General features: G+C 49.4%; 8 protein-coding genes across 8 annotated transcripts; 5 read left to right on the top strand and 3 right to left on the bottom strand.

Moving 5' to 3' along the window:
• Positions 1-1,516: 1,516 nt before the first annotated feature.
• On the top strand, positions 1,517-4,414 carry L3040_008486 (uncharacterized protein; the record flags this gene model as incomplete). Its single annotated transcript, XM_007293505.2, has 1 exon — positions 1,517-4,414. The coding sequence occupies one exon, from the start codon at positions 1,517-1,519 to the stop codon at positions 4,412-4,414; it is 2,898 nt and encodes a 965-aa protein (XP_007293567.2).
• A 1,298-nt stretch (positions 4,415-5,712) lies between these two features.
• On the bottom strand, positions 5,713-6,340 carry L3040_008485 (uncharacterized protein; the record flags this gene model as incomplete). The annotated part of the gene is made up of 3 exons (XM_066157071.1): positions 5,713-5,846; positions 6,013-6,229; positions 6,302-6,340. 3 exons carry the CDS (start codon positions 6,338-6,340, stop codon positions 5,713-5,715), a joined length of 390 nt encoding a protein of 129 aa, XP_066010343.1.
• Positions 6,341-7,373: 1,033 nt separating this feature from the next.
• Positions 7,374-8,337, top strand: L3040_008484 (uncharacterized protein; the record flags this gene model as incomplete). Its single annotated transcript, XM_007293503.1, has 3 exons — positions 7,374-7,411; positions 7,498-7,609; positions 7,708-8,337. The coding sequence occupies 3 exons, from the start codon at positions 7,374-7,376 to the stop codon at positions 8,335-8,337; spliced, it is 780 nt and encodes a 259-aa protein (XP_007293565.1).
• A 658-nt stretch (positions 8,338-8,995) lies between these two features.
• L3040_008483 (uncharacterized protein) lies at positions 8,996-10,073 on the bottom strand (the record flags this gene model as incomplete). Its single annotated transcript, XM_007293502.2, has 4 exons — positions 8,996-9,192; positions 9,314-9,483; positions 9,566-9,792; positions 9,855-10,073. 4 exons carry the CDS (start codon positions 10,071-10,073, stop codon positions 8,996-8,998), a joined length of 813 nt encoding a protein of 270 aa, XP_007293564.2.
• Positions 10,074-10,811: 738 nt separating this feature from the next.
• On the top strand, positions 10,812-12,966 carry L3040_008482 (uncharacterized protein; the record flags this gene model as incomplete). Its single annotated transcript, XM_007293501.2, has 4 exons — positions 10,812-10,871; positions 10,924-11,511; positions 11,561-12,176; positions 12,227-12,966. The coding sequence occupies 4 exons, from the start codon at positions 10,812-10,814 to the stop codon at positions 12,964-12,966; spliced, it is 2,004 nt and encodes a 667-aa protein (XP_007293563.2).
• A 1,854-nt stretch (positions 12,967-14,820) lies between these two features.
• L3040_008481 (uncharacterized protein) lies at positions 14,821-15,525 on the top strand (the record flags this gene model as incomplete). Its single annotated transcript, XM_066157070.1, has 3 exons — positions 14,821-14,833; positions 14,898-15,313; positions 15,388-15,525. The coding sequence occupies 3 exons, from the start codon at positions 14,821-14,823 to the stop codon at positions 15,523-15,525; spliced, it is 567 nt and encodes a 188-aa protein (XP_066010342.1).
• Positions 15,526-16,071: 546 nt separating this feature from the next.
• L3040_008480 (uncharacterized protein) lies at positions 16,072-20,920 on the bottom strand (the record flags this gene model as incomplete). Its single annotated transcript, XM_066157069.1, has 12 exons — positions 16,072-16,634; positions 16,688-16,919; positions 16,978-17,281; positions 17,333-17,520; positions 17,793-17,857; positions 17,954-17,992; positions 18,197-18,300; positions 18,356-18,421; positions 18,580-18,697; positions 18,843-18,858; positions 19,303-20,155; positions 20,331-20,920. The coding sequence occupies 12 exons, from the start codon at positions 20,918-20,920 to the stop codon at positions 16,072-16,074; spliced, it is 3,138 nt and encodes a 1,045-aa protein (XP_066010341.1).
• Positions 20,921-21,864: 944 nt separating this feature from the next.
• Positions 21,865-23,040, top strand: L3040_008479 (uncharacterized protein; the record flags this gene model as incomplete). Its single annotated transcript, XM_007293498.2, has 1 exon — positions 21,865-23,040. The coding sequence occupies one exon, from the start codon at positions 21,865-21,867 to the stop codon at positions 23,038-23,040; it is 1,176 nt and encodes a 391-aa protein (XP_007293560.2).
• Positions 23,041-25,858: the final 2,818 nt, after the last annotated feature.

Genomic DNA, 25,858 nt, shown 5'->3' with positions numbered 1-25,858 from the left:
GAGGGCCTACCGGTATTGAATACATGTGCGACAACATCAGTGGAAAGTGAGTGGTCCCTGATCTCCCGCTCACTTGTGGAGTGGGAAATTCTGAGACATCGAGTAAGTATACCATGAAGTCAAGCTGGGACCCGGCTCCTTAAAGACAACGCATATTGGCTCCAGTCTATCAAAGCATTAGGGCTCGGTACCGGCGAAGGAATGTTGCGAAAGCGTAACCCATGTGAAACAAACGCCAAAAAACATGGAGTCGATGATTTGATAGCAAAACCATGCAGCTTCTTGAATTAGGATTGTTCGCGGGGGTCAGAGACGTAGCTCTGTATTTAAAACTCTCAACTCCTCTTGATTAGCTGGGTTCGTCCTCTAACAGAAGAAGAATTTGTAATGGCTGTTACACATTACTTACACATTACACGGCAGTTGGTGCCAGCGGTGCTTAGGGCATTCAGGGCAATGGAATCTTATCCATACTCGGGGATAATACCATGATATACTGGACAATAGGCAGATGAAAGCTCATATACCACGGTACAGGCCTAAGTATTACCCCTCGAGGGTGCCTCAAAAGTTTAGTTTCCACTTTAAACCCCCTGGTTACCCTACCCTCGAGGGGTAATACTTACGCCTGCGACGTAGTATATGAAATACACGTGGATACTCGTTGTATGTATAGTAAATCGATAAGACTTGCTTGGTATACATCTGGGGTCTTCAAGCAGAAGGATAAATTGGATATAAATACTCATGTTCTAAACTTTTCTGTGGTAGCAAAAAAATCTTACAAGATGATAATTGCTTCAAATTCCCGTAATACGGATAAATTCGAAAGGTGAAGTCCTAGAGAGAAAAGATAGCTCCTTCCAAAAGAAGACGAGCTGATACGGTATAACTATGTTTTGAAGCGAGGATTTAGAGAAAGCACTGAGCGATTACTAGATTGAAAACCTGATTGCTTAACTTAAAGGGCTTAAACCCTGTTTACCAGCGTGGTATAAGTAAACCGTGGAATTCATTATCACCGACTGGCGAAAGTAGAGCCAATGGTTCAGCGGCTTAAAATGCTGGTCACAAATCACATTGTCTAGCCAGGTTCGAGGTCCGAATCGATTCAAAACTACTGTAATGATAAAACCTGTTCAGCAAGGCTTGTAAGCTGGATCCTCCTCGTGAGCTTCCAGTTGAGTTTTGCCCTCTTCTTCTGCTTCAAATAGTTTTTTTAAACACCCAGACTCCAGTAATATTAGACTCCGGTATTATTATTATTACTATGAATAGACCATGAAGCGAAATCGCTGGCGTAGAACAAACATACGTTTTCTTCTTCTTCTTCTTCTTCTTTCGATTGAGTCTGATATTGCGCCGATTCTTACTCCACAAGTAAGCCCCTCACTAAGCCCCTTTCGGCGCATTTGCCATCCCCGACCGCCAAAATTTCTTAATATCACCGAGTCATCTGGGACAATGAACTTCTCTCACGATCTGTAGACCAAGACGCATAGTCCTGAATGTGACGATGCGCCCGCCCAAGCCTCTCATTCTCTTCATCGACGCGTACGACAGCTTCTCCAACAACATCATCTCGTTACTCTCCACGACCCTCGAAGCCGACATCCGCACAATCCACATCGACAACCCCGCGCTATCCTCGGACGAGGCCCTGCATGCAGAACTGAGACATTATGCTGCTGTAGTATGCGGTCCTGGGCCAGGAAATCCCGGGAAAGAGGAGGATGTGGGGATCATGAGGAGGATTTGGAGGTTGCAGGAGAATGAAATGGTCCCGGTTCTTGGAATCTGCCTGGGCTTTCAAAGCCTGTGTTGGGAGTTTGGGGGGAGTGTTGGGAGGTTGAAGGGGCCGCAGCATGGGATTGTCAGTAGAATTACGCATATTGGAGCACACAGCAACGCCAGCCGAGGTGCTATATTTGAGGGCGTGGGGGAGGTATATGCAACGCTATATCAGAGCTTGTGTGCTGATATTGGGCAAGACTTGATTGGAAAAGATGAGTGGGAAACTGCGAAATGGAAGGCTACAGAACGATGTCCGGAGCTGTTGCCGCTCGCTTGGGTCGAACACGATTTAGCCCAGGGGAACGACTCGGGTATCATGGACGAGAAGGTTCTGGTTGGAGTGCAGCATAAAACGAAACCATTTTGGGCGTTACAGTACCACCCCGAGTCCATATGCACGAATGAAGAAAGCACGAAAGTTATCACAAACTGGTTCGGATTGGCCCAGGCATGGAATAAACAGAAAGGGCGTATACAAGTCACCTCGGAGGGCCCGATCGAAGGACAATTTGTCACTCGCGAGAGCCTATTGAGCCAAAACCAAAGGAAATTCGAGCAAGACACCTCTTTCACAGCCGGCAGTACAAAATTGTATAGGGCCATCTGCCATTCTCGCACTATAGATATTCCCGCTCGTATATCGATACCGGAAATAGTTGAGACCATTCAGGATTTGCGACAGGATCAAATCATCTTGGAATCTTCGAATGCAAATGAGAATTATACTGGAGGTGTCGATGTTCGAGGGCGATATTCAGTCATTGGCTTAGACATCGAGCAATGCATGAGGGTGGAATATACTGCTGGGAAGCAAAACATCAGTATCAGTTATCCCCGAGAACGCGGTCAAAGGCCAGAGACTGTTCACTTGAACGCAGACTCTCAAGGAGGAATCTGGCCGTACTTGGCTCACTACCTGGATGAGCGCCAAGTTAAGGATGGCAGCCCTGAGTCACCCTTCTGGGGCGGCTTCATGGGGTACACAACCTACGAACTCGGACTCGAAGGGATTGATGTTTCACCCAACCCCAACGGCCGGCAACACAGTCGTCCAGATCTCTGCTTTGCTTGGGTCGAAAAGAGTCTCGTCGTAGACCACCTGAAGAATCGGATCTACCTCCAACAATTAGCGCCATCAAATGCTTCAGGCAGAGTTGGCTCATGGATGGACAGCATTATCGCTAAACTGGAAGCCAAGCTTTTACCCGAGGAGAGTTATGATCCATATACCATCACATTCTCGAATTTACCGGGTGACGGATGCAAGAATGGCATTCTCGACAGAATGGCCCAGTTGGGCGTGGCCCTACCCCTCACACTGCACGTGTATCCTTCAGATGGCCCCTATTCCGGCTTCGCAACAGCACAATATGAACAACCCAACAACCCAGAGAAGATCGCCCAACTTCTCAACAACAGCGATATAGCTGGGCGAAACATCCGTGTCAAGGTCACAAGCCAGATACTTGACCCTGTCTCTAAACATTCCCCTCCACCGGCCAAACTGTCCTCTCGTTTGTCTCATCCAGCCCAAGCCCCAGCCATCGACATCAAATCCTCCGTCCTTTCGACCCGGACCCCCTTACACTCGATATATGAATCCAAAGTCCTCTCCTGTCAAAGCTCGATCCGCGCCGGCGACTCTTATGAACTCTGTCTCACGGACCAAACGGTCATCACTCTGTCCAGATCCACTTCCCCATCCACACCCACCCCTTGGTCCATCTACCAAACCCTCCGCACTAAGCAACCTGCACCCTTCGCCTCATATCTCAAGCTCGGCCCATTAACATTCATCTCTGCCTCCCCGGAGCGCTTCCTCACCTACACGCCAACTACCTGCGAGCTCCGGCCCATGAAAGGCACGGTCCGCAAGTCCTCGCAAGTGTCAACACTAGAGCAAGCGAAGAAACTCCTCGACGTGCCGAAGGAGAAAGCAGAGAATCTCATGATAGTGGATCTCGTAAGACATGATCTCCATGGGGTCTGCGGGGCGGGCAGGGTGCAAGTGCCGCGATTGATGGTGGTGGAGGAGTATAAGAGCGTATTCCAGATGATTTCCATCGTGCGTGGATCTCTTCCCCAACCTCCACCTCCCACCTCTACTCCTCCGTCCTCATCTTCATCTTCATATTCCGCTTCGCCCACGACTTCCGCCTCGTCTTCTACAGACTTGATAGCGTCCTCGACATTGGCTTCCGACGGCGTGCACGGGAACGAGAGATTGAAAGCGACACGTGACAGGTACACAGGTCTCGACGTCCTCTCTGCCAGCCTCCCACCGGGCAGCATGACGGGCGCGCCCAAGAAGCGCAGCTGCGAGATCCTGCAGCTGGTCGAGGGCGGCCGGGAGCGGAGTCTGTATAGCGGGGTGGTGGGGTACGCGGATGTTGGAGGCAGGGGCGACTGGAGCGTTTCTATCCGGTGTCTGTTCAAGTGGGATGATGATGAGGATACTCACGCTGGAGATGCAGGCGATGGAGAGGACGCGAGAGGAGGTGCTGGTCCGGAGACTTGGCACATTGGTGCCGGTGGTGCCGTCACGACGCTGAGCACGGCTGTTGGGGAGAGGGAGGAGATGTTGACGAAGTTGGAGGGTACGCTGGGGCTTTTTCGGTAGATCCTTCGCTCCTCTAACCCTCATCCTCTCTCCTCTCTCATTCTCCTCTCCCTTACTTTCTCTTTCCATCTCTCCTCACGTATTTCCCCTTTCTTTCTTTCTTCCTTTCTTTCTTTCTTTCTTTCTTTCTTTTAAATTGCTGACCTGGTGGGTGTAATATATGGCATTCTCTCTCTTTCCTCCTTGCTTTACCTTACTCAACTTTACCCGCTTCATTTAATATACTAAGATTAGATGCGATACTTTAATACGGAGATATATTCAGATAGATAGGTTTATATATACATGTGCACGCAAGGGTAGATAGCTAGATAGCTAGACAGACAGACAGACAGTCACCACGTTCATTCAATATTTGAAATTAGATCGGGAATTTGACATCGGGAATGGGCTGAGCGGATGCGTGTGTGTTTATGCTTACTTACGGAGTAGTGTAAGTAAGGTAAGGTAAGGTAAGGGGTGAACCTGATAGGATGGCCTTTAATAAGATGGTTAGGGGGCTGGTGTTTTATGTTTATGTTTTTGTTTGTTTAATATACGGATATGTGGATGGGGGATAGGCATGTTGGGGGTGGGGGGGGGGAGGGGTGGGGGGTCGGGTGGGAAGATAGAAGGGGGTCTTCGAAGGGGATTGTATCGTTCTCAACGACGGATATTTGATAGATAGATAGGAAGGAGCGATAGATAGATTGAAAGATGGTTGTTTTGTAAAAGGAAAAAAAAAAAAAAAAAAAAAAAAAAAAAAAAAAAAAGCTTGCTCTGCTCTGCTATGCTCCGCGTTCTGTTTTAATGAATAAGGAAGGCGTAGATGCTTTTGATGAGGAAGGTGTAGATAGATAGATAGATAGGAAGAGAATAGAGAGGATGGATGAATGAATAGGATTCTTAATATAATCCATTTCCGCATTGTTCCATACAGCGGGTTGGAAAAGATATACTAACTACACTGTATCAAAAGCACTGAAGACGAATCAGAATGTTTTTTTTTGGTGTATTTTTTTGTTCGTCCTTACCGACCTACAGGTATGGTGCCTTATTTTTTTTTTCCAGAAAGGAATGCCAAGATGAATGTGCTGCTTCGCTAGAGACGATATATATGCTACACTGTACAAGCAAGTCTCTTTCCCTCTCTTCCTCTGCTCCATACCCCATAACCCCAGCGCTCGAATACTCCCCTCTTCAAAACCCCTCCTTTCCTCTCTCTGCGAAGTTCCATTTCTTGACTTCGTATTGAATGCAAAACCGACGGACCCTTGAGCCTCTGCTACCGTACCCTTCCCACCCGGGATCTGTCATGGCTAGAACTCACTCTCCTCCTCAAAGAACATGCCGAAGGCGATAATGGTGCCGTAGATCAGCACGCCACCAATGATAGACATGATAGCCGCGGCCCAGAGGATAATTCCTGAGTGAGCGAGGAGAATTGGGAGGGCTGTTTGGGTTTTTCGGGTTAGCTGGATTTCGTAGACTTTAATATGTGTCTCTTTGCGAAGCATTTGTTATTCAGACCCCCTCCCCCCAAATAAAGAGATAAGAGAAAGGAGGAAAGAAGGAAAGAAGGAAAGAAAGAAAGAGATATGAGAAGTGACTAGACATACCGACCCCCATCAAGCACAGAAATCCCGTACAGAACCTCCCGAAATCCACAATGGCGCTACCGGCACTGCTCTCGACAAAATCATCCGGGTTGGCGCAGCGCCCGCAGACCCAGTTCGGCAGCGGCGCCAGCACGTACGTGGCCACGACCAGCAGCGGCAGGTATTGGTGGAAGAGGGCGCAGGAGAGGATAACGAGGAGGAAGCCAATCGCTAAGACCTTTTTGACCGGGGCGGGAGGTATTGTTAGCGGGGGGATTAGAGGAGGGGGATGTGAGGGGGAGAGGCGTACAAAGGAGAGAGAGATGATGGTTTTGAGGCCCGCGGCCATTGTGGCGGTTGAGAAATGCACTTTGGTGGTTTGGATGGGTTGGTTATTTGGTTGCTTGGTTTCAGGATGTGGTGATGATCGTTGGCTCGAATGCTGCGATGTGTTCCGTTTTTTGAAGTGGGCGCTTGGTTATTATTTGTTGTACCAAACATATGTCTATTTCAGCTATCCTTGCAATCGTGAATCTGATTGTATTCGTTCCAGCTCCTGCGGTTGTAAGTCGGTTGAGTCGGATGTGGTGAGAAGTGGCGTGAATGAACTGTTGAAACTGATGGATTTCAAGCCTGGTCGATGATCGCGGGTCCACAAGCTGATTGCCGCGCGCCAGATGCGGCTCTGCGGCTAGGTGGATTGGCGCAGGAAGACCCCTGCTCTCAATATCACATGACGTGGGACAATTCAGAATTCTTGCTCTCAATCGATTTTTCAATTCGAGATCTAGAATCAAGTCATTCCTTACTATGCATAGAGCAGCGCAACTGATCCCTTTCATCGTTTATATTTCCAGAGTTGCCCCTAAATACTGCCCTTCCAGCTCGAAATACGTTGGTAAAGTATCCAAATTCAACTTCAACATCAACATCACCCAGATCCACGCTACCGACCTCCCCCTGTCGCGCTACAGTAACCTTACTTTACCTTGAAGGCATATAGGCGTGCATTTAAACGGTCGGCCGGCCGCCTTGGAATGCTTTCTTTTAGAAGATGGCCTTAAGAGGTTGGCATAGCTATCAGACTATTCATCATGGGTTAAGAAGTAATAGATTTTCTAACTAAATGATTTAAATAATTTAATAAGCCCAACTTCGAAATCCATATCCAGATCCAAATCCAGATCCACCACGACGCTACTGCAAGAGAGGCGCTAGGTGGCACGGGCCACTTATGAACTCGTACTTGCAGCAGCCTTCTGAGAGACACAACCGTCCCTCTCACAACTCTCTGTGCCCTCTCATCCACCTCAACAACAATTCTCCAGTTCCTGCATATTCGATACAGCTCGAAAGCACACAGCTGCAGCTGATCCGCCAATATGTTCAGAAACAACTACGACAACGACTCGGTGACATTGTGAGTTGTGTCCCCTTGCGAAAAGAAAGCTCCCAAACTCGTCTGGACACACTGGACAAGGCTGATGGAACGGTGCATGGATATAGCTCTCCCCAAGGCCGCATCTTCCAAGTCGAGTATGCCTCCGAAGCCGTCAAGCAGGGGAGCGTAGTCGTGGGAATAGTCAGCAAGACGCATGCAGTTCTGGTAGCTCTGAAGGTGTGTCTTCTCTCCCCCCAACCACACCCATATATATATATATATCCACGTCCATATCCAAACAATCTGCTAATGCCTTCGCCTGCCCTCCTCTCCAGCGCAACGCCGAAGAGCTCTCCTCCTACCAAAAGAAAATCCTCGCCATCGACTCGCACCTGGGCGTCGCGCTCGCGGGTCTCGCATCCGACGCCCGCGTGCTCTCGAATTTCATGAAATCGCAGACCCTCTCCTCGCGCCTGACCTACGGCCGCGCCTTGCCCGTGTCACGCGTTGTCTCGGCCATCGGCGACCGCGCGCAGACGAACACCCAACACTACGGCAAACGCCCCTACGGCGTCGGCCTGCTGGTCGCCGGCGTCGACGACACGGGCCCGCACCTGTTCGAGTTCCAGCCGAGCGGCATGACGCAGGAGATGGTGGCATGCGCCATCGGTGCCCGCAGTCAGATGGCGCGCACCTACCTGGAGAGGAACCTGGAGGCCTTCGAGGCCTGTGGTCGCGAGGAGCTGGTCAAGCATGGCCTGAGGGCGCTGAAGGAGAGCTTGGCGGCGGAGAAGGAGCTGACGGTAGAGAACTGCAGTGTCGGTGTGGTGGGTGTGCGTGCGGAGGGCCAAAAGGCAATCGAAAGCTTCCACCTGTATGATGGGCAGGAGGTCAAGCAGTGGGTTGATCTTGTGGCTGACGGGGGCGAGGGCGAGGGTGAGGGCGGAATGGAAGTTGATTCATAAGGTCATTAGGTCCTCCTCGGTGGTGTAACAATAGAAAGAAAGAAAAACAAAACACTAAAACCCACGATCTGTAATTCATATTCGTCAATGTTTACCTAATTTCTCTAGCCGATCAACCAACTACTTTCAACGAAACAAGATAAATTCAGTTAAATCAGATCACAACGAGTCTCGTCGAGTAAACTCAAGTCAAGTAAACTCAATCTCATCGTACAGTACAATTTTATTTCCGCTTGCGCGACCTATCTGTCTACCTTACCTATCTATTGAATTGATTATCCACTTTTTTATATTACCCTCCTTTTTCCCTTCCCTTCCCTTCCCTTCCATTTCCGTTATCCAAAACCTGGGCAAAGAAATCTGCTGCTACTGTAGGAAATCGCGCTCGTTATATGCACCTGCAATGATCCCCCGGACCGCGAGCTTGCATTCAGTGCAGTGGAAGGAAACACCACCACTACCACTACCACTACCACGAGCAGCAGCAGCAGCAGCAGCAGCAGCAGCATCGGATTGTCCCAACCCCTTGCGTGAATTCCCCTTTGCCCATTTGCGAAACTCAAAACTCGGTTAATCAATCGATCCCACGCATCAACCCCCACCTCAACAACGTAATGCAATAAACCGAGCAGAGGGAGGAGGAGCTTGGAAAAAGGAATTACTGTTTCCCCCACTCGAGCTTGAATCTCCCCTCCGCATTCCTGTACTCCCGCAGCGCTTTCACGGCATCCTCGGCGGTCTTGGCCTCCTTGATAATGGCCTCGTTCGTCTTGCCTACGAAGCCAGCCTCGACGCTCCCTTTGATCCACTGCAGCAGACCGTCCCAGTAGCCTTCTATGTTGAGGACTACGACGCCTGTATCTTTGATTAATGTCTTATTGCGGGGTCACGTGGATGGGGGAGAGCTGTGATGGTGAAGAGCTGTGATGGGAAGGGGAACTAGGGGGTTTGAGGGAAGCAAGGAGGAGAGAAATACCTCGATTGTGAATGCCCAACTGATTCCAGGTAACGACCTCCATCAGCTCTTCGAGCGTGCCATAACCCCCACTCAGCGCCAGAAAGCCCGACCCCGGACCTCCGGCCAGCACCTCCTGCGCCATCATCAACTTGCGGGTGTGCATATCATTGACCACCGTCGTGCGGCCGCTATTCCGCATGTCAGCATGTATTCATCCAATTCTCCATAGATGTCCCAAGAAGAGAAAAAATAGGGTGAGGGCTGACTTACTATATTTCATACGAGGGCAGCGAGCCAGACGTGATTTCATCAGCAGCGCTGTTGGGACCACGCTCGTACTTGACCAGCGGGGCCGGGATGATGCCGTGCACACTCTCTGGGCCTGACAGCGCGACGAGAGAACGGGCAACCTCGCCCATCAAGCCAACTGTGCCGCCGCCGTAGACGAGAGAGATGTTGTGGGCATGGAATGCGGCGCCGAGAGCGCGTGCTGCTTCCTGTGGGGGGGGCATGTCAGCACATCATCTCAGCTCTCGGCTCAAAATAAATCAGGCTTTACCATGTGAGCTGGCGAGTATCCAGGCGATGAACCACAGAAGACACATATCTTGGTCTTGGGCACCGCATCTGGGCCTGAGGGAGGCATGTTCGCATCGTTGGTTGACTTGGGGATGTTTGCTAGGCTGTGCGTCGGGAGGCCGTTGGGGCTTCCTGGAGTGTCGGATCGAGTGCCGCAGTCTGAGCTGGAGAGGGAGAAGGAGGTGTCGTCGGAGGTCATGGCTTCCGATGGTGATGGACGACGTGAGATGAGTTGAGAGCTGAGAGTTGAGATTTGAGATTTGAGACTTGAGATATCAGAAATTGAGAATGGGAAATGTCAAGGGAATGGGCGAGGAGGAGGGGAGGAGGAGAGTATTTATGGTATCCCGAGGTCGAGGCTGGCGATGCGGACGCGGATGATGAGGCTGTTGGAGTGACTGACTCAATGCAAGGAGTACATGTGAGATCTGATGGGGAAGGTACGAAATGTGTGGAAATTTGGTTGAAGGGAGATGTGACGAGTCAGTTTGATGAAATGAAAGAAGAAAAGGGAAAAGATTAGATGTTAGCCTTGATGTTGGTATATATTGATAGGAATTGAAGTCGGCGTTGTCAGTCCTTACTCCGCAGGTGCTTATATACCTTTATAAGTACATGCTCCTGATCCTCTCGGCACATGCCCAACCCAGCCCAACCCAGCCCAACCCAGCCCAGACCGGCTTAGACCGGCTTAGCCCGGCCCGGCCATGCCATGCCGGCCCAGTGGTACGGCTCCTCCGGGCCGTCATCTTCTCCGACACTCCGACACTCCGACACTCCGACACTCCGACACTCCGACAATCCGACAATCCGACACCTTACCATTCCTACCGACTAAACTCCGCTGGTCCCTGTCGCTATCGTCGACGCCAACAATCTTCTTTCATTCATTCAACCCCGGGACATCACCCATTACCAGCACACAAACAATCTCAAGATGCCTCCAGGCGCCCCTCCCGCTGCGGCGGCTCAAGCCCAGGCTGAAGGCGGAATGAGCGTGCGCCTACTCCTCCAGACCAGTACTCCCGATATCTAGCTAACTCTCCCAGCCCATGGTCAAGTCCCTAGTCCAAGGCCTCGCCATCTTCTTCGGCATGCAATTCGTCATGTCCAAAGTAATGGGCCCCAAGACCCCCGCCGCAGAAGTAACAACCACCGACGCGACAGGCGCCGTCGTCACCCTCCCCAACACGGCCGAAATCCCACCCTTCCTCTCGCGGCCATCTGTTCTCGACGAAAATGCCGTGTACAACCCCGTCGCTCAGCGCGTAGCACCTATGTGGCCATTGAACAGCCCTCTCGACATCACCGTCGTCATTTCTCCCACGCTCGTCATGAAGCCGATCGCGACAGCGGCGAAGGAGAGGGTCGTGGTGAACGAGAAGGCTTTTGTGCTGGGAGATTGGGAGGAGAAGAGGAGCATTAGTACGAGCTTCGAGGTGCCGCGCGAGGTGCAGAATAACGGGACGCTGTGGGCGCATATCTACGTGGGTTTGGAGGGGGCGAGTCTGGATCCGGCGGTGCAGGGGTATGATCCGGCGCGGGCGTACTATTTCGTGAGGCCCTTGACGCAGTACATTACGCAGAAGAAGGTGAAGAAGGTGAAGAATCTGCTGGCTACAGAGGAGACCGAGGAGGTAAGGTTCTTGGATGCAAGAGTTGGGGGGAATGTGCTGACTGGAAAAGGAGGAAGAGGAGATCCCCACGGGCCCCATCGTCAATTCCCACTACCACCCCAACTTCACGCTCTCATTTATCCCGGATACTGGAATCATGAATTATCCGACTTTGGCCCCGGCTGCGAGACAGTACGTGCACCTCGAAGCTACAGGAGCTCGTGATGGCAGCGGACAGAATGGATGGTACTATCCTGTGCTTTTCGTCAACACGTTCTGGCAACTCAAGAGCCAATTGATGCCCGTCAATGACACGGTCAAGAGACTTCCCATTCACATCGATCTCAATCATCAGGCCAATTGGAAATTCAGCCTCATTGCCAATATTGACGAGAATATGAAGCAGACTGCCAGAAACGCTGCCCGGGGCCAGTCTATGAATGGCGACGGAAGCGAAATTGAGATGATCAAGGAAGTACTTCTTGATACCAATATATATCTCCTCGCGACAACGATTGTTGTCAGTGTTTTCCACATGATCTTCGAGATGCTGGCTTTCAAGTCCGATATCTCGCACTACCGCAACAAGAAGAACAACATCGGCATTTCCGTTCGCTCTATTCTTGGAAATGTCTTCATGCAAGCCGTCATCTTCCTCTACCTGCTGGACAACAACGAAAATACCAGTCAGTAGACCTCCCCTACTCCCGCGAGACGATTTCACTAATGCCAGTAGGTTGGATGATCCTCTTCTCCCAGGGAATGGGCATTCTCCTCGAGTTCTGGAAGATCACCACCGTCGTCAACGTTCGTGTTCGCCCTGCTCCCGACTCTTTAATCCCCTACAGAATCGCCTTCGAGGACAAACACGTGCTCTCCGAAACCGAAGAGAAAACCAAGGAATACGATGCCGTAGCCTTCAAGTACTTGTATATGATCGCCGCTCCGTTACTAGTGGCCTACGCTGCCTACTCTCTCAAATATGAGTCCCACAAATCCTGGTACTCTTTCGTCATCGCCACTCTCGTTGGCTCCGTCTACGCTTACGGGTTCTTGATGATGGTGCCGTCCTTGTACATCAACTACCGCCTGAAGAGTGTGGCGCATATGCCAGCCAGGGCCATGACGTACAAGTTCCTGAACACTTTCATCGACGATCTCTTTGCATTTACCATCAAGATGCCGACGCTGCATAGGATTGCGACTCTGAGAGACGATGTCATCTTCTTTGTGTACATATACCAGAGTTACCAGTACAAGGTCGACTTCACCCGAGTCAACGAGTTTGGACAGGGAGGTGACGAGGAGGAGCTAGAGGAGAAGATGGCGAACAAGCCGCTCAGTGCGCCTGCGGGCGCAGATGCCAGCGTGGCTGTCGCAACCGAGGGGAAGGACAAGGCGGAAAAGGCTTTGGATGATGTTGTTGCCAAGGCGTCGGGAAGCTCGAAGAAAGGTAGTGCGTCAAAGAGAAAATGAGGCTGAAAGATATCCAGCTCGCCTTTGGTGGAATTTACTTGTATACTAATATGTATATATAAATTTATTTATGCATGTCAAGATTTTTCCGAGTCGGTGCTCGTATATCCTAGTGAAACGAATGGAAATGTGTTCGTTGTGCTATTATTTATTTGCCACGTACGTGGGGAGGGGAAGCAAGTCCAAAGAAGGGTTGGTTTTATAACTATCCGTGAATGAATGAATGAATGTATATATGCTGATTTCCGAGGTATGGATGGGATGGATCGGTGTGGAAGTAAAAATATTTTTTTTTTTTTTTTTTTTTTTTTTTTTTTTTTTTCACTTTTATTCTATTAAAAGCGAGAGAAATTAGAAAGAATTCTTAAGGGATTGAAGGTTTGGTTGAAAGTTGATCTGACTTATCTGATTGAAGGCTGGTTGATGTATGGTATGACTTGAGTGGAGTAGGAGAATTAGCGGAACAGAAGGGAACAGAACAGAACGGAATAGAACAGACAGGCTATTCATTAGCTATGGAAGTAGAAGAAGGAGGATATGGATATGGATGTGGATGTGGATGTGGATGTGGATGTGGATATAGAAATCTAGGGCGTCTGGAGTTTATGAAAAGTTTGGTTTGTGAGGCTTTGGTTTACTGGTTGGTTGAGTGGTTGGTTGGTTGGTGGTTAATAGATGTTGCTAGACAGGAAGGAAGGAAGGAAGTGAGTGAGTGAGTGAGTGAGTGAGTGAGTGAGTGAAAGGTGTTTTGCGAGGATGGGTCTAGGATGAGGATGAAGGTTGGTTGTATGGGGAATGTATGAGGATTGGTGATGTATAACATGAGGTGAAGTGAGGTGAGGTGAGGTGAACTTGATGAATTGGAAGTTGGGGAATTGGGTTTGGGTTTCTTATTTATGTGATTTTATTAATTAACCAATCAATTACACTTTATCATGCTCATTATTTAAAGATTGCTTGATCTGTAACAATTTCGTAGGGAGGCGGCTAAAGCTGCGAGGTGCATTTCGACACATAAGGAAGGTACGATATCAAAAAAAAAAAAAAAATCCAGATTATCGTTGATGGAAAGAAGTGGACGGTTTTATATGACGTGATTGCCGGATCTGGTTTTGCGTTTTTATTGTAAGCTGGCTTATGGAAAGAGAGAAATAGTATGAAGCGTAGGTAGGAGCAGAGGCAGGTGAGTACGCGCTCGCTTATTTTTTCCTGTCTAACTTTTTCCTTTTGCGAAGTCAAGTCTCTTCGGCTTTAGAAATTTTTGGTTGATCTTTACGGTTAGAATTACCTGAAGGAATTGTTATCAGTTGGTAATAGCATTTGCGTCCTTGTAATTGCAGTTTGCAGATTGTTTTTGGTATGGAGAGCAGTCGCTAGGCAAGTCCAAATGGTTTGGATAAAGTCCAGGATCCGGAATCTTTCTGTCCATATCGCTATTCACTTAAGGAGAAGGATAATTTATAATGTAAATAGAACGAGATTTGCTTCTGCGATGGTCGTGATCGGTACGCTATCGATATAAATATGATAGTGGCTATCCTGATTACGTGGAACGAGGCCGATAAAAAGCGGAGAATTGACCCCCACTCGCTATCAAACCAGCACTCGCTTGAGTTCTGCTGGCGATACTTCTTTGCTCATAATAAACAGAGCGATTATAGCGGGTCTGGCATCTTAAGTCAAGTTATACACTATACCCTAAGGAGCACTTCACTTTCTTGTTTCCTTCCCGACTCATCCAACTACTGACTTTCGATCTCGACCAGTACAATATCAACACTCTTGAACAGACATCGATCTATGCAATCGCTCGGTATCTCTGGAAATCACGCATTGGTTCCTAACAACTAGACAATGAACTCAACCTGTACGTATCCATTATTTATATACACACAAGGCGCTTTCTCTCCTTGCAACAAAAAGACCTGCAGTCTCAGCCCCTTCAAGAGCTACGCTCACCGACGCAATCCTCACCCTCCAAACCTCCCACCATGCCCTCCCAGATCGCCACCAGCAGCTCTTCGCCCAGCAGCAGCAGCAGCAGCCCAGCACATTCCCCCTCTTCCCCAAGCTCGTCGTCAAACTCCACCAAATGATCTGGCGCTTCTGCATCCCCCACGACCGCAAGATCTGGCTGTACCCAGCTCAAGGTCCCCAGCACCTTCACCGCAACCGCAGTAACACCCACGCCAGAGTTCCCCTCTTCATCCTCTCCATCCTCCAGACCAGCCGCGAGAGCCGCGTCGAAGCCCACCGCTTCCTCCGCCTCCTCACCACATCTTCTAGCGCACTCATCCCCTCGTCCCCGCGATCCCTCCAGTATGCCTCGCCAGCTTCGACACGATGCGTCTGCACTTCACTATCGCCTTCCGACACAACCTCGGCCACCACCGCCTCCACCACCTGATCGCGATGCCACAGCGCGCCGCCCTGGTGGCCCGCGTGCGCGAAGTCGAGATGGTCGTCGACGCCTTCACTAACTGGGACGCGGTGCTGTTGCGTGCCAGAAAGGACGTGCTCTTCCTCCCCTTCACGAGCTTGGCGACAGGCGGGAGATGATTCTGCTGGGTTGTGGGTAGGGTAGTTTATGTTTCTACTTATTTGAGTTGTGAAGAGAAATAAGAAAAAGAAGAATAAGAGAAAGGAAAATGAGAATGATGGCGGAAAAAAATATGTTTTTGAAATATAAGGGAGGAAGGCAGGGAGCGGGGTTCTATATACATTACGTCGCAGCCGCAAAGATGGATGGGACGGAATGCAAGGGGGAGTTGTGAGGTAAAGTGAAGTGCACTGGTCGAGTATATATGTATATATGCATATAGTATTTATGCGTCGAATAATTTAATATGTATAAATATATATACATATAAGAATGCAAACGAGACCAGTTAAGGATGGGGTATAAAAGCGCCGGAGAAACCAGAAACGAGAAACGAGAAACGAGAAACGAGAAACGAAAAAAGCATAACATAACTTAACGGCCGCAAAAGAAGGCTCAGACCCGTGAAAATTTACAGTAAATTTCGCGCAAGATAGCTCTTACCATCCATCACCTGATGGAAAATACAATTTTCTTGGACCGAAAAAGCCCGGGCTCCTTCCTATTCAAGAATGGCCCAGTGGAGTTCTCTTGGAAGTATGCGGAGGACTATGCAATCGGTACCCGTCCATCGGAGTGTAGATCTCCACGGGCGGCACAGGCGGCTGCATCATCTCTACCGGCTCGAACATCCCTCCGGGAGTACCCAGCTCGTTCGGGCGCGACCAGCCGTGCATCTCCTCGCCGACGCCCTTCGGCGGCACAACCGGTTTCAATTCCTTGAATTGCTGGCTCCCGATTTCGGTGTCGGCGTAGCTCGAACGTCCCATGTTGCCTGCTGCTGCGTCCGGGTCCATGTGCTGTGCTTCATCGCTTGAAGCAGCTCGGTTTTTGCGACGGTGGCGACGGAAGAAGAAAAAGATGAGACCGAGGAAAATCACAACACCTGCCACGGCGCCGATCGAGGCTCCGACTTTGACGCCGGTGGAGGTGCTGCTTGATGAGTTGCTTGAGGTACCGTTTTGCGATATGGCGTTCTGTCGGAAGAGGACTGCTGTTTGCTCGTTGCTGGGATTGAGTGCGAGGACCATGCCGTCGCCGCATTCGCCTGCTTGTTTGGAATGAAACCCTGAAGCTACGTAAGTGGTGCTCTCTAGATATAAATATATGGAGAATATTTACATTGGGAGGTGCTCTGAGATATGTTAAAAGAGTATTGGGGAGTCGGGACAATAGCGTTGTTGACATTCGCCATGTACCCCGAGTCGTGTCCACCGGATAATCCCACACACGGATGGTCGAAGGTCGATTCCGTCAACGAGTGGTTTCCGGATGTAAATTGGACGACAACCGTATCTCCGACATCTGCGGACACGGAATTTGGCGTAAAAGCGGGGTTTGTTCCTGCGAGTACCTGGATATTTTGAGAACACGTTCAATTCACACAATTAACGACATGTAGAAAGACTTACTGTATATGTGGCAGCTACAGTGTTAGAAGCTTGCGGACTGCTGCCAGTAACTGTCAGGACAGTATCACCTACTGTCAAGACGCTCTTGACGGCAGCTACACCTAATGCATAGCCTTCTATAGGATATGCAAATGCTTGGGCGTTAGTCGCTGTCGCTGTCCATATACTTGTGGCTGTAACGCTGGAAGAATCATATGCCGTGACTTTAACATGGCTGGCGCTTGGGATAGGGCTGTAGCATGTTCCACCAAATGCCGGGCGATCACTGAAGGCGGTCGCGTCTGGCTCGTGAAATGAATAGGAACTGCAATGTTAGGACTCGCTGTGGTTCGGCAAGAACATTACTGAGACACACCTTGGGCAGCATGCTATATAATTGGAAGTGTAGGGACCAACGGCAGAATAGTGCTGTGGGCAGACAAGGGGATTGAAGGCAGGTTGAGTAATACTCCCGGCGGACAAAAGATAACTTGTTATGAATTGACTCGGGTAACAATCGGTAAAAGTCGTGCCAGGTACAGGTACTGGCATATTCACCCATATCTAGAAACACTATTAGCATTTGATCATTGCAGATAGCGCAGCCTTTCTAATGTAGCATCTTATTCGCCAAGTAGACCGAGACCTCGGCTGGGATATACTCACTTCCCATTGCCGGTTCAATAGCATGGTTAATCTATTCTCAGCGCATGTTGTTGCTGTCGGGATAAATGTCGTTGACAAGGCTGGCGTTACTAACGCCATACTGGCGCTGCTTGTCCCACTTGGATTTGGCTTCGTAGAAGTCATAGCTGAAGACGGATCAAACGGGTTACGGGAAGGACGAAAAGAAGCCTAAAGGTGTTCAAAGCTCTGAGGACCGCACGGAGAGACACTGCATCTATATATTGTCAGACTTCAATGAGACCTACTGCAACAGACCTGCTTCATAATCCATTTTCGGCATGCGAATCAGCGATCAGAGATAGGGGCGTACGGCTGGTATAAGCCCTTACGGATGAAGACAGGCGGAACACTATGATATCAGTGAGAGTCATGCTCTGATAGGATATATTTGATTAGGGCTGATAGAAATGAGTGTATAAGCCTGAAGGTTTCACGACCGTTACCTGGGAGTTCCACCCTATCCATATGTATTCCATCAGGGAACCTGGCCGTCTTCTTGATTTTCCTAGTATCAAGGACAAACAAGCCCAACTACAACTGAGACTGTATTGACCTTTTACCGATTCGGCTGAAATCCCTGATTGAGATCTCGGTCGGTGAGTCTCCGCGCTCGATCCCTCAGTCTCAGTCCACGTTCCGCCCGTATATGACTGCCCCCTGTGGGTTGCCTATTCATGCTGAAGGGGCGCAACAGCCAGCCACGGGGACACACCTGTCACCTATCACAACTAGAGGTCGGGTCGGCGCGCACATAGGATGATACCTAAGCCTACCACCCCTAGACCAAAATTAGATCACTGAAGAAACGTCTTCGCGGCGCTTGTATCTTTATCGAGAAGGGTTGGCGAAGAGGAATAGGAACTCGCTAAGCTAGCTTCATCAATGCCTCCACCCCCTTCTATAAATGAGTGGTATAAGGAATACTTCTCCACATACAAAAGGTCTGGATTCTGGATTCTGGAAATCGATGATTCGATCTCCTCCAGATGACCAATATGCGCCGGGATAACGTTACATTTTGACATCCCGGCCGTTCGAGTAATCGGGTAATGACCTGAATGCGTTAGAGCACCGTGTCTTGGCTCTTTGCGATCAAGACTCTGGACCTGGCACCCTTGGGGTAGATAGAGCATCGACGGGGAAAACCAGGGAAAACTCGTACCCAGCGAGGTACTGATTGGAATACATGGCTTGCCTACCTATATATAGCAAGAACTGCAATGAGAGATTTCAATACCCTGCAGAGAATACAGAATGCAGCCCGGCCCGGACATTGTCCCCAGCTGAGACACCGAAAATGAAAGATCTTCTCGAAAACTTCTAGTGCTGGTGGGCTCCGGGCTCCTGCATATGGCACATTGCATATTGCATGCATGCAGGCGGATAGATGATAAATCCTCGGGCGCGTAAAGACTCCGACGAATGGGAAATTTGCATCATGGCAATTTTGGAGATGGTTGGCTTTTTCCCGGGATAGTGTTCGCGAGAAGAGGAGAGAAAGAATTCCCTGTTGTGAATATATAGAATTTCGCTAGCAGGGTCACGTGGAATTAGCTTAGCGAGGTTTGACTGCCATACTCACACTTCAAGCCCTGGGGGTCATCCTCCATTCTCCATCATCCATCTTCCACCATCCGTCGTTGATCATCAGAGTCTCACGCCCCCCTTGAGCCTCCTCCAAAGCTCCCTCCGGAAAGCCTTAACCCACGTCCCCGTTCTCGCAACAGCATCACCATTCTCCTTCACCCTCCTGCACAGGAACTGCAAACACTCCCGCGTACTCCCCCATGCTAGACACTTGAACGCTCTCGGTCTGAGCCTCTCATCGCCGTCCCCCTCCCTCAACTTCCCATCGCCGCCCAGCTCGCCCAGCTGCAACAGCCGGCAAGAGAGCTCATCCGCCATGCCCTGCAGCTGTGCAAACTCCAGCTCAATGGTCGCCTCGCCGGCCTCAACACGCGCCTTCTGGATCTCATACGCCCGCTCAACACTCCTCTCGTTGTGAGTTGCCAGCACGAGTGCCACCCGCGGACACGGCTTCCCGGACCTAACGTCAGCCGGCCATTGCCGTGCGAGCAGCGCTGCCGCAATCCCATCGTAGGCCGCGTGGGTCTCCTCGATGGAATCCCAGATCAACTCCCGGCGCTCGGTAGCCATGTAAGCACCTCTCACGAGCTTGACGCCGAGGGTCCAGCCCTCCACTTGCGCAGCCCGCATGTGTGCCTCGAGAGTCGCCGGCGTGCTCTTGAGGTAGGCCTGGTACGTGTTGTAGACGCATGGGAACCCGAACCCTGACGCGGCTTCCGCGCCGTGGTGGTTGAACCGTCGCATGAGGAGGAGCGTCCAGGCGTCGATGCTAGGCTGGAGGTCCTGCCGCTCGGCGTCGATCCACACGCGGATCTTGCACACCTGGGCCGTGGCGCAGAGGGCGAGCAGCTGCTGCCACATCCTGGCAGGTGGCGGCTGCTGGTTGGCGAGGGCGTGGAGGGTGGAGCGCCCGGCGCCCGAAAGTCTGAATAGTTCTCGTTAGATTCGACGAGAAATTTTTTCTCATACTCATCACCTTTTTCTCTTTCCCTCTCTTGCTTTACCCCTTTCCCCCTGGTTTTTCTCTCATTCATTTCATTCATCTCCAAAGTCTCATCTGGGTGAAAAAAATAACAGCAGGGAGAAGAGGAGAGGAGTACTTGACAGCCACAAAGTCCCCCTCATCAACCATCTCCATTGTCCGCTCGTACTCCCTCCCCCAGCTCACCACATCCGCCTCCTCGTCCCCCTCCTCCCCTTTTCCCACCTCCCCTCTATCTCCCACCCCGAACTCCTTCGCGTACCCCAACACCACCCCCGCGAACCCCGTCGCTTTTATCTGCGTCACCGTCTGCCGGACGGCGTCCTCAGACCCGCCCGCTATGAAGTGGTCATAGACGATCTTGCGGACGGGGATGCCGATGAGGGGGTTCCGGTCGGGGTTTAGGAGCGGCGAGGGCGAGTTGGCAATGGTGGTGAGGAGGGGGAGGGCAAGCCTGAGGAGGCGTGGGGAGGCGAGAATGGTGGTTAGCAGGTAGGAGCGGATAAGGAGAGGCGTTGGCATATGGGAGAGCGGAGGAAGTGCTTTCGGGACCGAAGATGTAGGGAGTGGTGGTGGTGACTGTATCGCCGGGGCCGTGGCTGCTGAGTTCGATTGAGAGCTCGCCCGACGTAGTGGTGGCATACGAATCATCCCCCGCCGCGCTCCCACGAGGAATGTCTTTTTCAGCGCCGCGGCTGTTTTTGACATCTTGGTCTTAGGTCCTTGCTGTCGATGCACCGAGAAAGATCTTGGGAGCGGACAAGCCTCTGTCAAGTCTTCATATCTTACTTCATAGCACGAGAAGGTAAGAACTTGACCGCCAAAAAAATCTCCATTTTTTTTTTCAATAGAAAAAATCTAATTCCCGAGTTCCGATCACACAACCCGATCTTTGCAACTCGATTTTCACAATATTAGAAATCGACAATACCAACAGTCTTTATCATAACAAACTTGCAAGTATTTTCTGTTGCTATAAAGTAATTATTATTATTTAGAAAAGATTAATTTCATCGACGTACCAATAGTTTAAAAAATAATAGAAATTGTAATATTGATTTGCAAGTCAGTTTGAAAGTCTGTGTTTTTGAAAGTCGGTATAGCGCACGCGATGGAACGAGTGACTGAGAGCAGCCGACAGCTTGCCTTATTGGCGCACCGTTATTCTTTGGTAATACGGTCATTTTCGTAGAGACAAAACAATGCGTGCGTGCGTCATATTAAAACAAGTAAGTATAATACCTACCTCCCTAACTAAATTTAATGGATGATAGATAGCCGATCCAAAAAAAAAAAAAGACCAAAAAGACATACAACAGCAGGTATTCGCTGGTGGTCACCCACCCAACTACTAATCTGCCGATCTGAGGCTTGTGTATGGCAGAGCGAACGGGATGCCCAATTCTCCTCAGTCTATGGTCGTATGTGGGAAGAAAATACTTTTCTGGTATTCTATTATTGACTTTGGTTCCCTGTAGTTCGCAAAATCAATTTGGACTTCTAAGCGAGCCGACGATTACGTCATGCTGCACGGTGGGTGTGTGGAAAGCTGCTTCTCTCACCGCTCTTGATTCGACCACACCTTGCATCCGGCAATATTAAATATAAACTGCGACAACGATTTCGCCTTCTCAGGGCCACCATCAATCAGCATGAGGACTACAGCACTGGCCGGAGCACGATGGCGTGGCTTAGAACTCTTTGCGCTGGGTAATAGACCTTCTCATTTTCAACCCAATATATCCAATGTAACCCAATGTCGCCGCCCGTTATCCTCAACTCGAGCCCGCCGCGAACCCAAGAATGCATTCGCCTTGGAAGCACTACCACCGAAAGCAGAGCGCAGGCGCAACAACAAGCTGCGGTTCGCCACAACCACAGCCATCGTCACAGCGCTTGCCGCAGCTTTCATATTCCTCGCAGACCCGAATAGGATAGGAGTCAAGAAGATCTTTGACCCGCCACGCTTCACGCCCTTCACAATCGTCAAGAGAGAGGAAGTCTCGCCGAACAGCATAATCCTCACTTTACGACCCCAGACATTAGTTAACCGGCCCCGGAAACTGCTGGAGGATCCATACCAAGCTAGTTGGGAGAAGGGGACCTGGTCGGTCGAAGTCAAGCAGCCTGAATTGCAGATTGCACGATCATACACCCCGCTGCCGCCGAAGAAGGGAGATCCCACGGGCGATTTGCGGTTCCTGATAAGGAAGGAACACAAGGGCGAAGTATCGGGGTATTTGCATAGGCTGAACGCTGGGTCGCAGATCCATCTTCGAGGCCCGCATGAGGAGTTCAATGTCCCGGAACGGGTTGAGAATGTCTTGTTCCTTGCTGGTGGGACGGGAATTGCACCGGCCCTGCAGGTCGCATATACTTTGCTTGAGGGAAGGCAGACGGAGTCCGAGAAGCCTCGGATACATATCGTGTGGGCAAGTCGAAAGAGGGCAGATTGCGAGGGTGGCGTAGATGCCAGTAACCCATATGGCTGGGAGGGGCGCATGACGGGGAAGATCGTGCAAGAGCTGGAAAGGCTGCAGCAGCGACACCCGGGCCAGCTTTCTGTGGACTACTTGGTAGACGAAGAGGGCAGATTCCTGGACCAGAAGAGGATATCGAGTCTCACGAAAGCGATGTCCACAGTCCGAGGCGAGGCGTTGTCCAGTAACATGGATTCACAGCTGTTATTCGTTTCTGGGCCTGAAGGGTTTATTAGGCACGTTGCCGGCCCCAAGAAGTGGGAGTATGGAGCGGAGGCGCAAGGAGAGCTAGGTGGCATAGTCGGCCAGCTCGGACTTGGAAAGAAATGGAAGGTATGGAAGCTGTAAAAGCTGTGAAAGCTATAACTTCGAATTGTATAACACCTCATCTCTACCTCTAGGATCCACAAGAGGTCCAATTACTGCACCCAAGCACGCTCGATGGAAAATTGCTGCTCTGGATAGTGACGGCATGCTTTTTTTTTCCTTGCTACAAAGGAGTGCTCAACGTAAATAACCAGCATCCAAATTCAAATCCAATCCAGCGATCATTCTGGCCAGAGCAAAGTATGACACCATCTTGGATACACAACAGCTTGTAGATAAGGTACTATTCAGCAATATTTCCTATCCTATTACTTTCTATTTTTCTCGACTTCATTTGAAAATTTGCCTTTATAGCGTCCATATATGAAAGTCTTCTCATTTTTCTCTTTTCATTTTCTCTTTTTTAAAAAAAATCCAAATGTATGTATGGGAGCATGGAGCGATTTGCTGCCAAGAGATTAGAAAGACCGTTTGCTTATTTTGAATCGAGTGGTTCTGACGAGACTTGCTTTAGTCCAGAGGAAAGGAGATCATATCGCATTATTAAGAGCCGCTCATGTTTAAAAATTGTTCATTAGGTTCTGCTGCGTGAAACCGAGTTATAAAATATGTATAGCGAGGGTATGGAAGAGGGTTTCTGGTTTGACGGTTAAGTGTTTGAGGACAGTTAACTGAGTTGAGAATGCACGTTGGCTCTTAGGCCAAAATCCAGATTCCAAGCGGATACAGCTCATTGGTACAGCTTAATCATAATACTTAAGTTTTGCGTTCGATTCTTTGAAGTGATGATATAACGAGTTTTTAGTAGCTTTGTAAAATAGGATTATACTCTACGTTACATATCAGCCCGGGACTTCATGGAGCCCCCTTTATATCTACGTACTCTAGAAAAGTATGTAAACACCCAGCCGAGCATGAGGAAGGCTGCCTATTTATATATCTTGGGATGCATTCAGTGCGCAGAACATGGAACGTCTTAGCGATCTCAGCTATTATCCAGAGTTGTGGTAGCGGGACCGATGGGACTCTTAGGAGGTGACTTCTGTAGCCCCTTTCTTGTTGGAGTGTAAAAATAGCAAGCAAAGTTTTGACAGCCGTCACACCGAATACTGCTGTCGATAGCTAGCACTTGTAAATTGTTACTCGGCATCTCGCGATGCCCGAGCAGTCATTGATGATCAGCGGTAACAAACCTCTAAAGGAGCCTAGTTAGAAAGACAAAAAGTTAGTAAATGATAATAGAAAAGAAGTCAGATATTTAGGCGTCGTCTATATCCTTGGCTAAATAGTATACGGAATTGAGATCAGCAAGACGACTCCCACGCAAAAGTTTGCAGAAGATAGAGTTCTAAAAACAGCGTCTTATATAACCTGTTATTTCCAGCCTCGGCGACAGGACTCATCTCGCTGCGTCTCTGCTGTCGATAATGGAAGTCATGATTCAATACCACAGCGCACAACGCATGCGATAGTCCTCCGAATTCACTAAGCAGCTGCGCTTCACTGCTCGCCACCTTTTGCCTCGCTGTTAATTATTAGTTCAGAGTTCCAGAAGATGTATAAAACAACGATTAGAATCCAATTTTATTGGATTTTTCTAGTGGTATATGTGGGCATACCCATGCATCGCTCCAAGCTGAGGATACGTGATATAGGCTTCTACGTCGACCCAAGGAGCCATTTCAGAGACATCGTCCGCGTTTTTACAAGGGAGGGAGGAAGGGTGTCCTCTCAATCTTAGCCCGTCACTCAATGCGCTTTTCATTCGTCATTCCTCTGACCTGTCTTCCCCTTACTCAATGACGTGCTATGTAGAAATGCGAAAGGGGATAGGCTAGTTTGATTGCCATTCTCTACGGCACTATCATTGCCTGAAGTTTCCCATTGCGCAACTTATCTTTTCATCTTAACTCCAAAAGATCGTTTTTGCTTTAAAGATTTAGATATCCGCGTAATGTCATTATCAAAAGGACGCTGTGCGATGTCAGTTGAAACGTAGAATTACTCTGTTCCAATCGATCTTCGTATCGACCACAGCATGTTTCACTGAGTCGACGAGCGCACGCAGACTTTCATTAATATATAGCCCACTTGATTCTGGGCAAAATAATCGAAGTCTACAAAGGTTGCTTTTCTTAACCACGATTCTGTATCTAGGATCTCATACAATGAAACCAAGAATCGCGACGAAAAGAGGAGGTAGCAATCAATAATTGAATTTTTTTCCAGATAGTCGGGCTGCTTCATTCTGTATTCCCCTTTTTGGGAAGGTGCGTAGCCACAGAGTTTCGTAGACTGTTTGTATGTAAACACCACCTTTCCCATTTGTAATGCTTATAGATTGTCATTTCTAACACAGAGCAAAATTCATAGCACAAACTCAAAAGTGAACTCCCGTCAAAGACATACCCATGGATGAGCGAGATCCATTGCCTCACCATCCCAACACGCAGATATAGAGACTCAGTCGCCACCTCCCACCCCTAGAGACAAACCAGTTGTGAGATTTAAACCCAGGACTAAAACAAGAGTCTACGACACAGATGCCCCTATACACACCGAACAACAACAAGATACCCAAACATACAGACAACCAGGTCCCCCCCCCCCACCTTAAAGTGCGTCTAGTAACCCCATAATCAAATATAAACGCACCACCACTCAAAATCATCATCATCACCATCATCATCATCACCATCAAAAATTCAAAAGAATCCATAAAATTCTCTTTTTTTTGGAAAAATAAAAATCAAATCTCCACCTAACCCACACAGCAAGCAATCCCCAATTCCAACCCCCTCCCGGCCCCCCAAAAAAACAAAGCTCAATTTAGTAAACG

Source organism: Drepanopeziza brunnea, assembly GCF_022702325.1.
Source record: "Drepanopeziza brunnea f. sp. 'multigermtubi' strain 214-2 chromosome Unknown ctg16, whole genome shotgun sequence".
NCBI classification, from domain to species: Eukaryota; Fungi; Ascomycota; class Leotiomycetes; order Helotiales; family Drepanopezizaceae; genus Drepanopeziza; species Drepanopeziza brunnea.
This window is presented reverse-complemented; position numbering and strand designations above follow the sequence as displayed.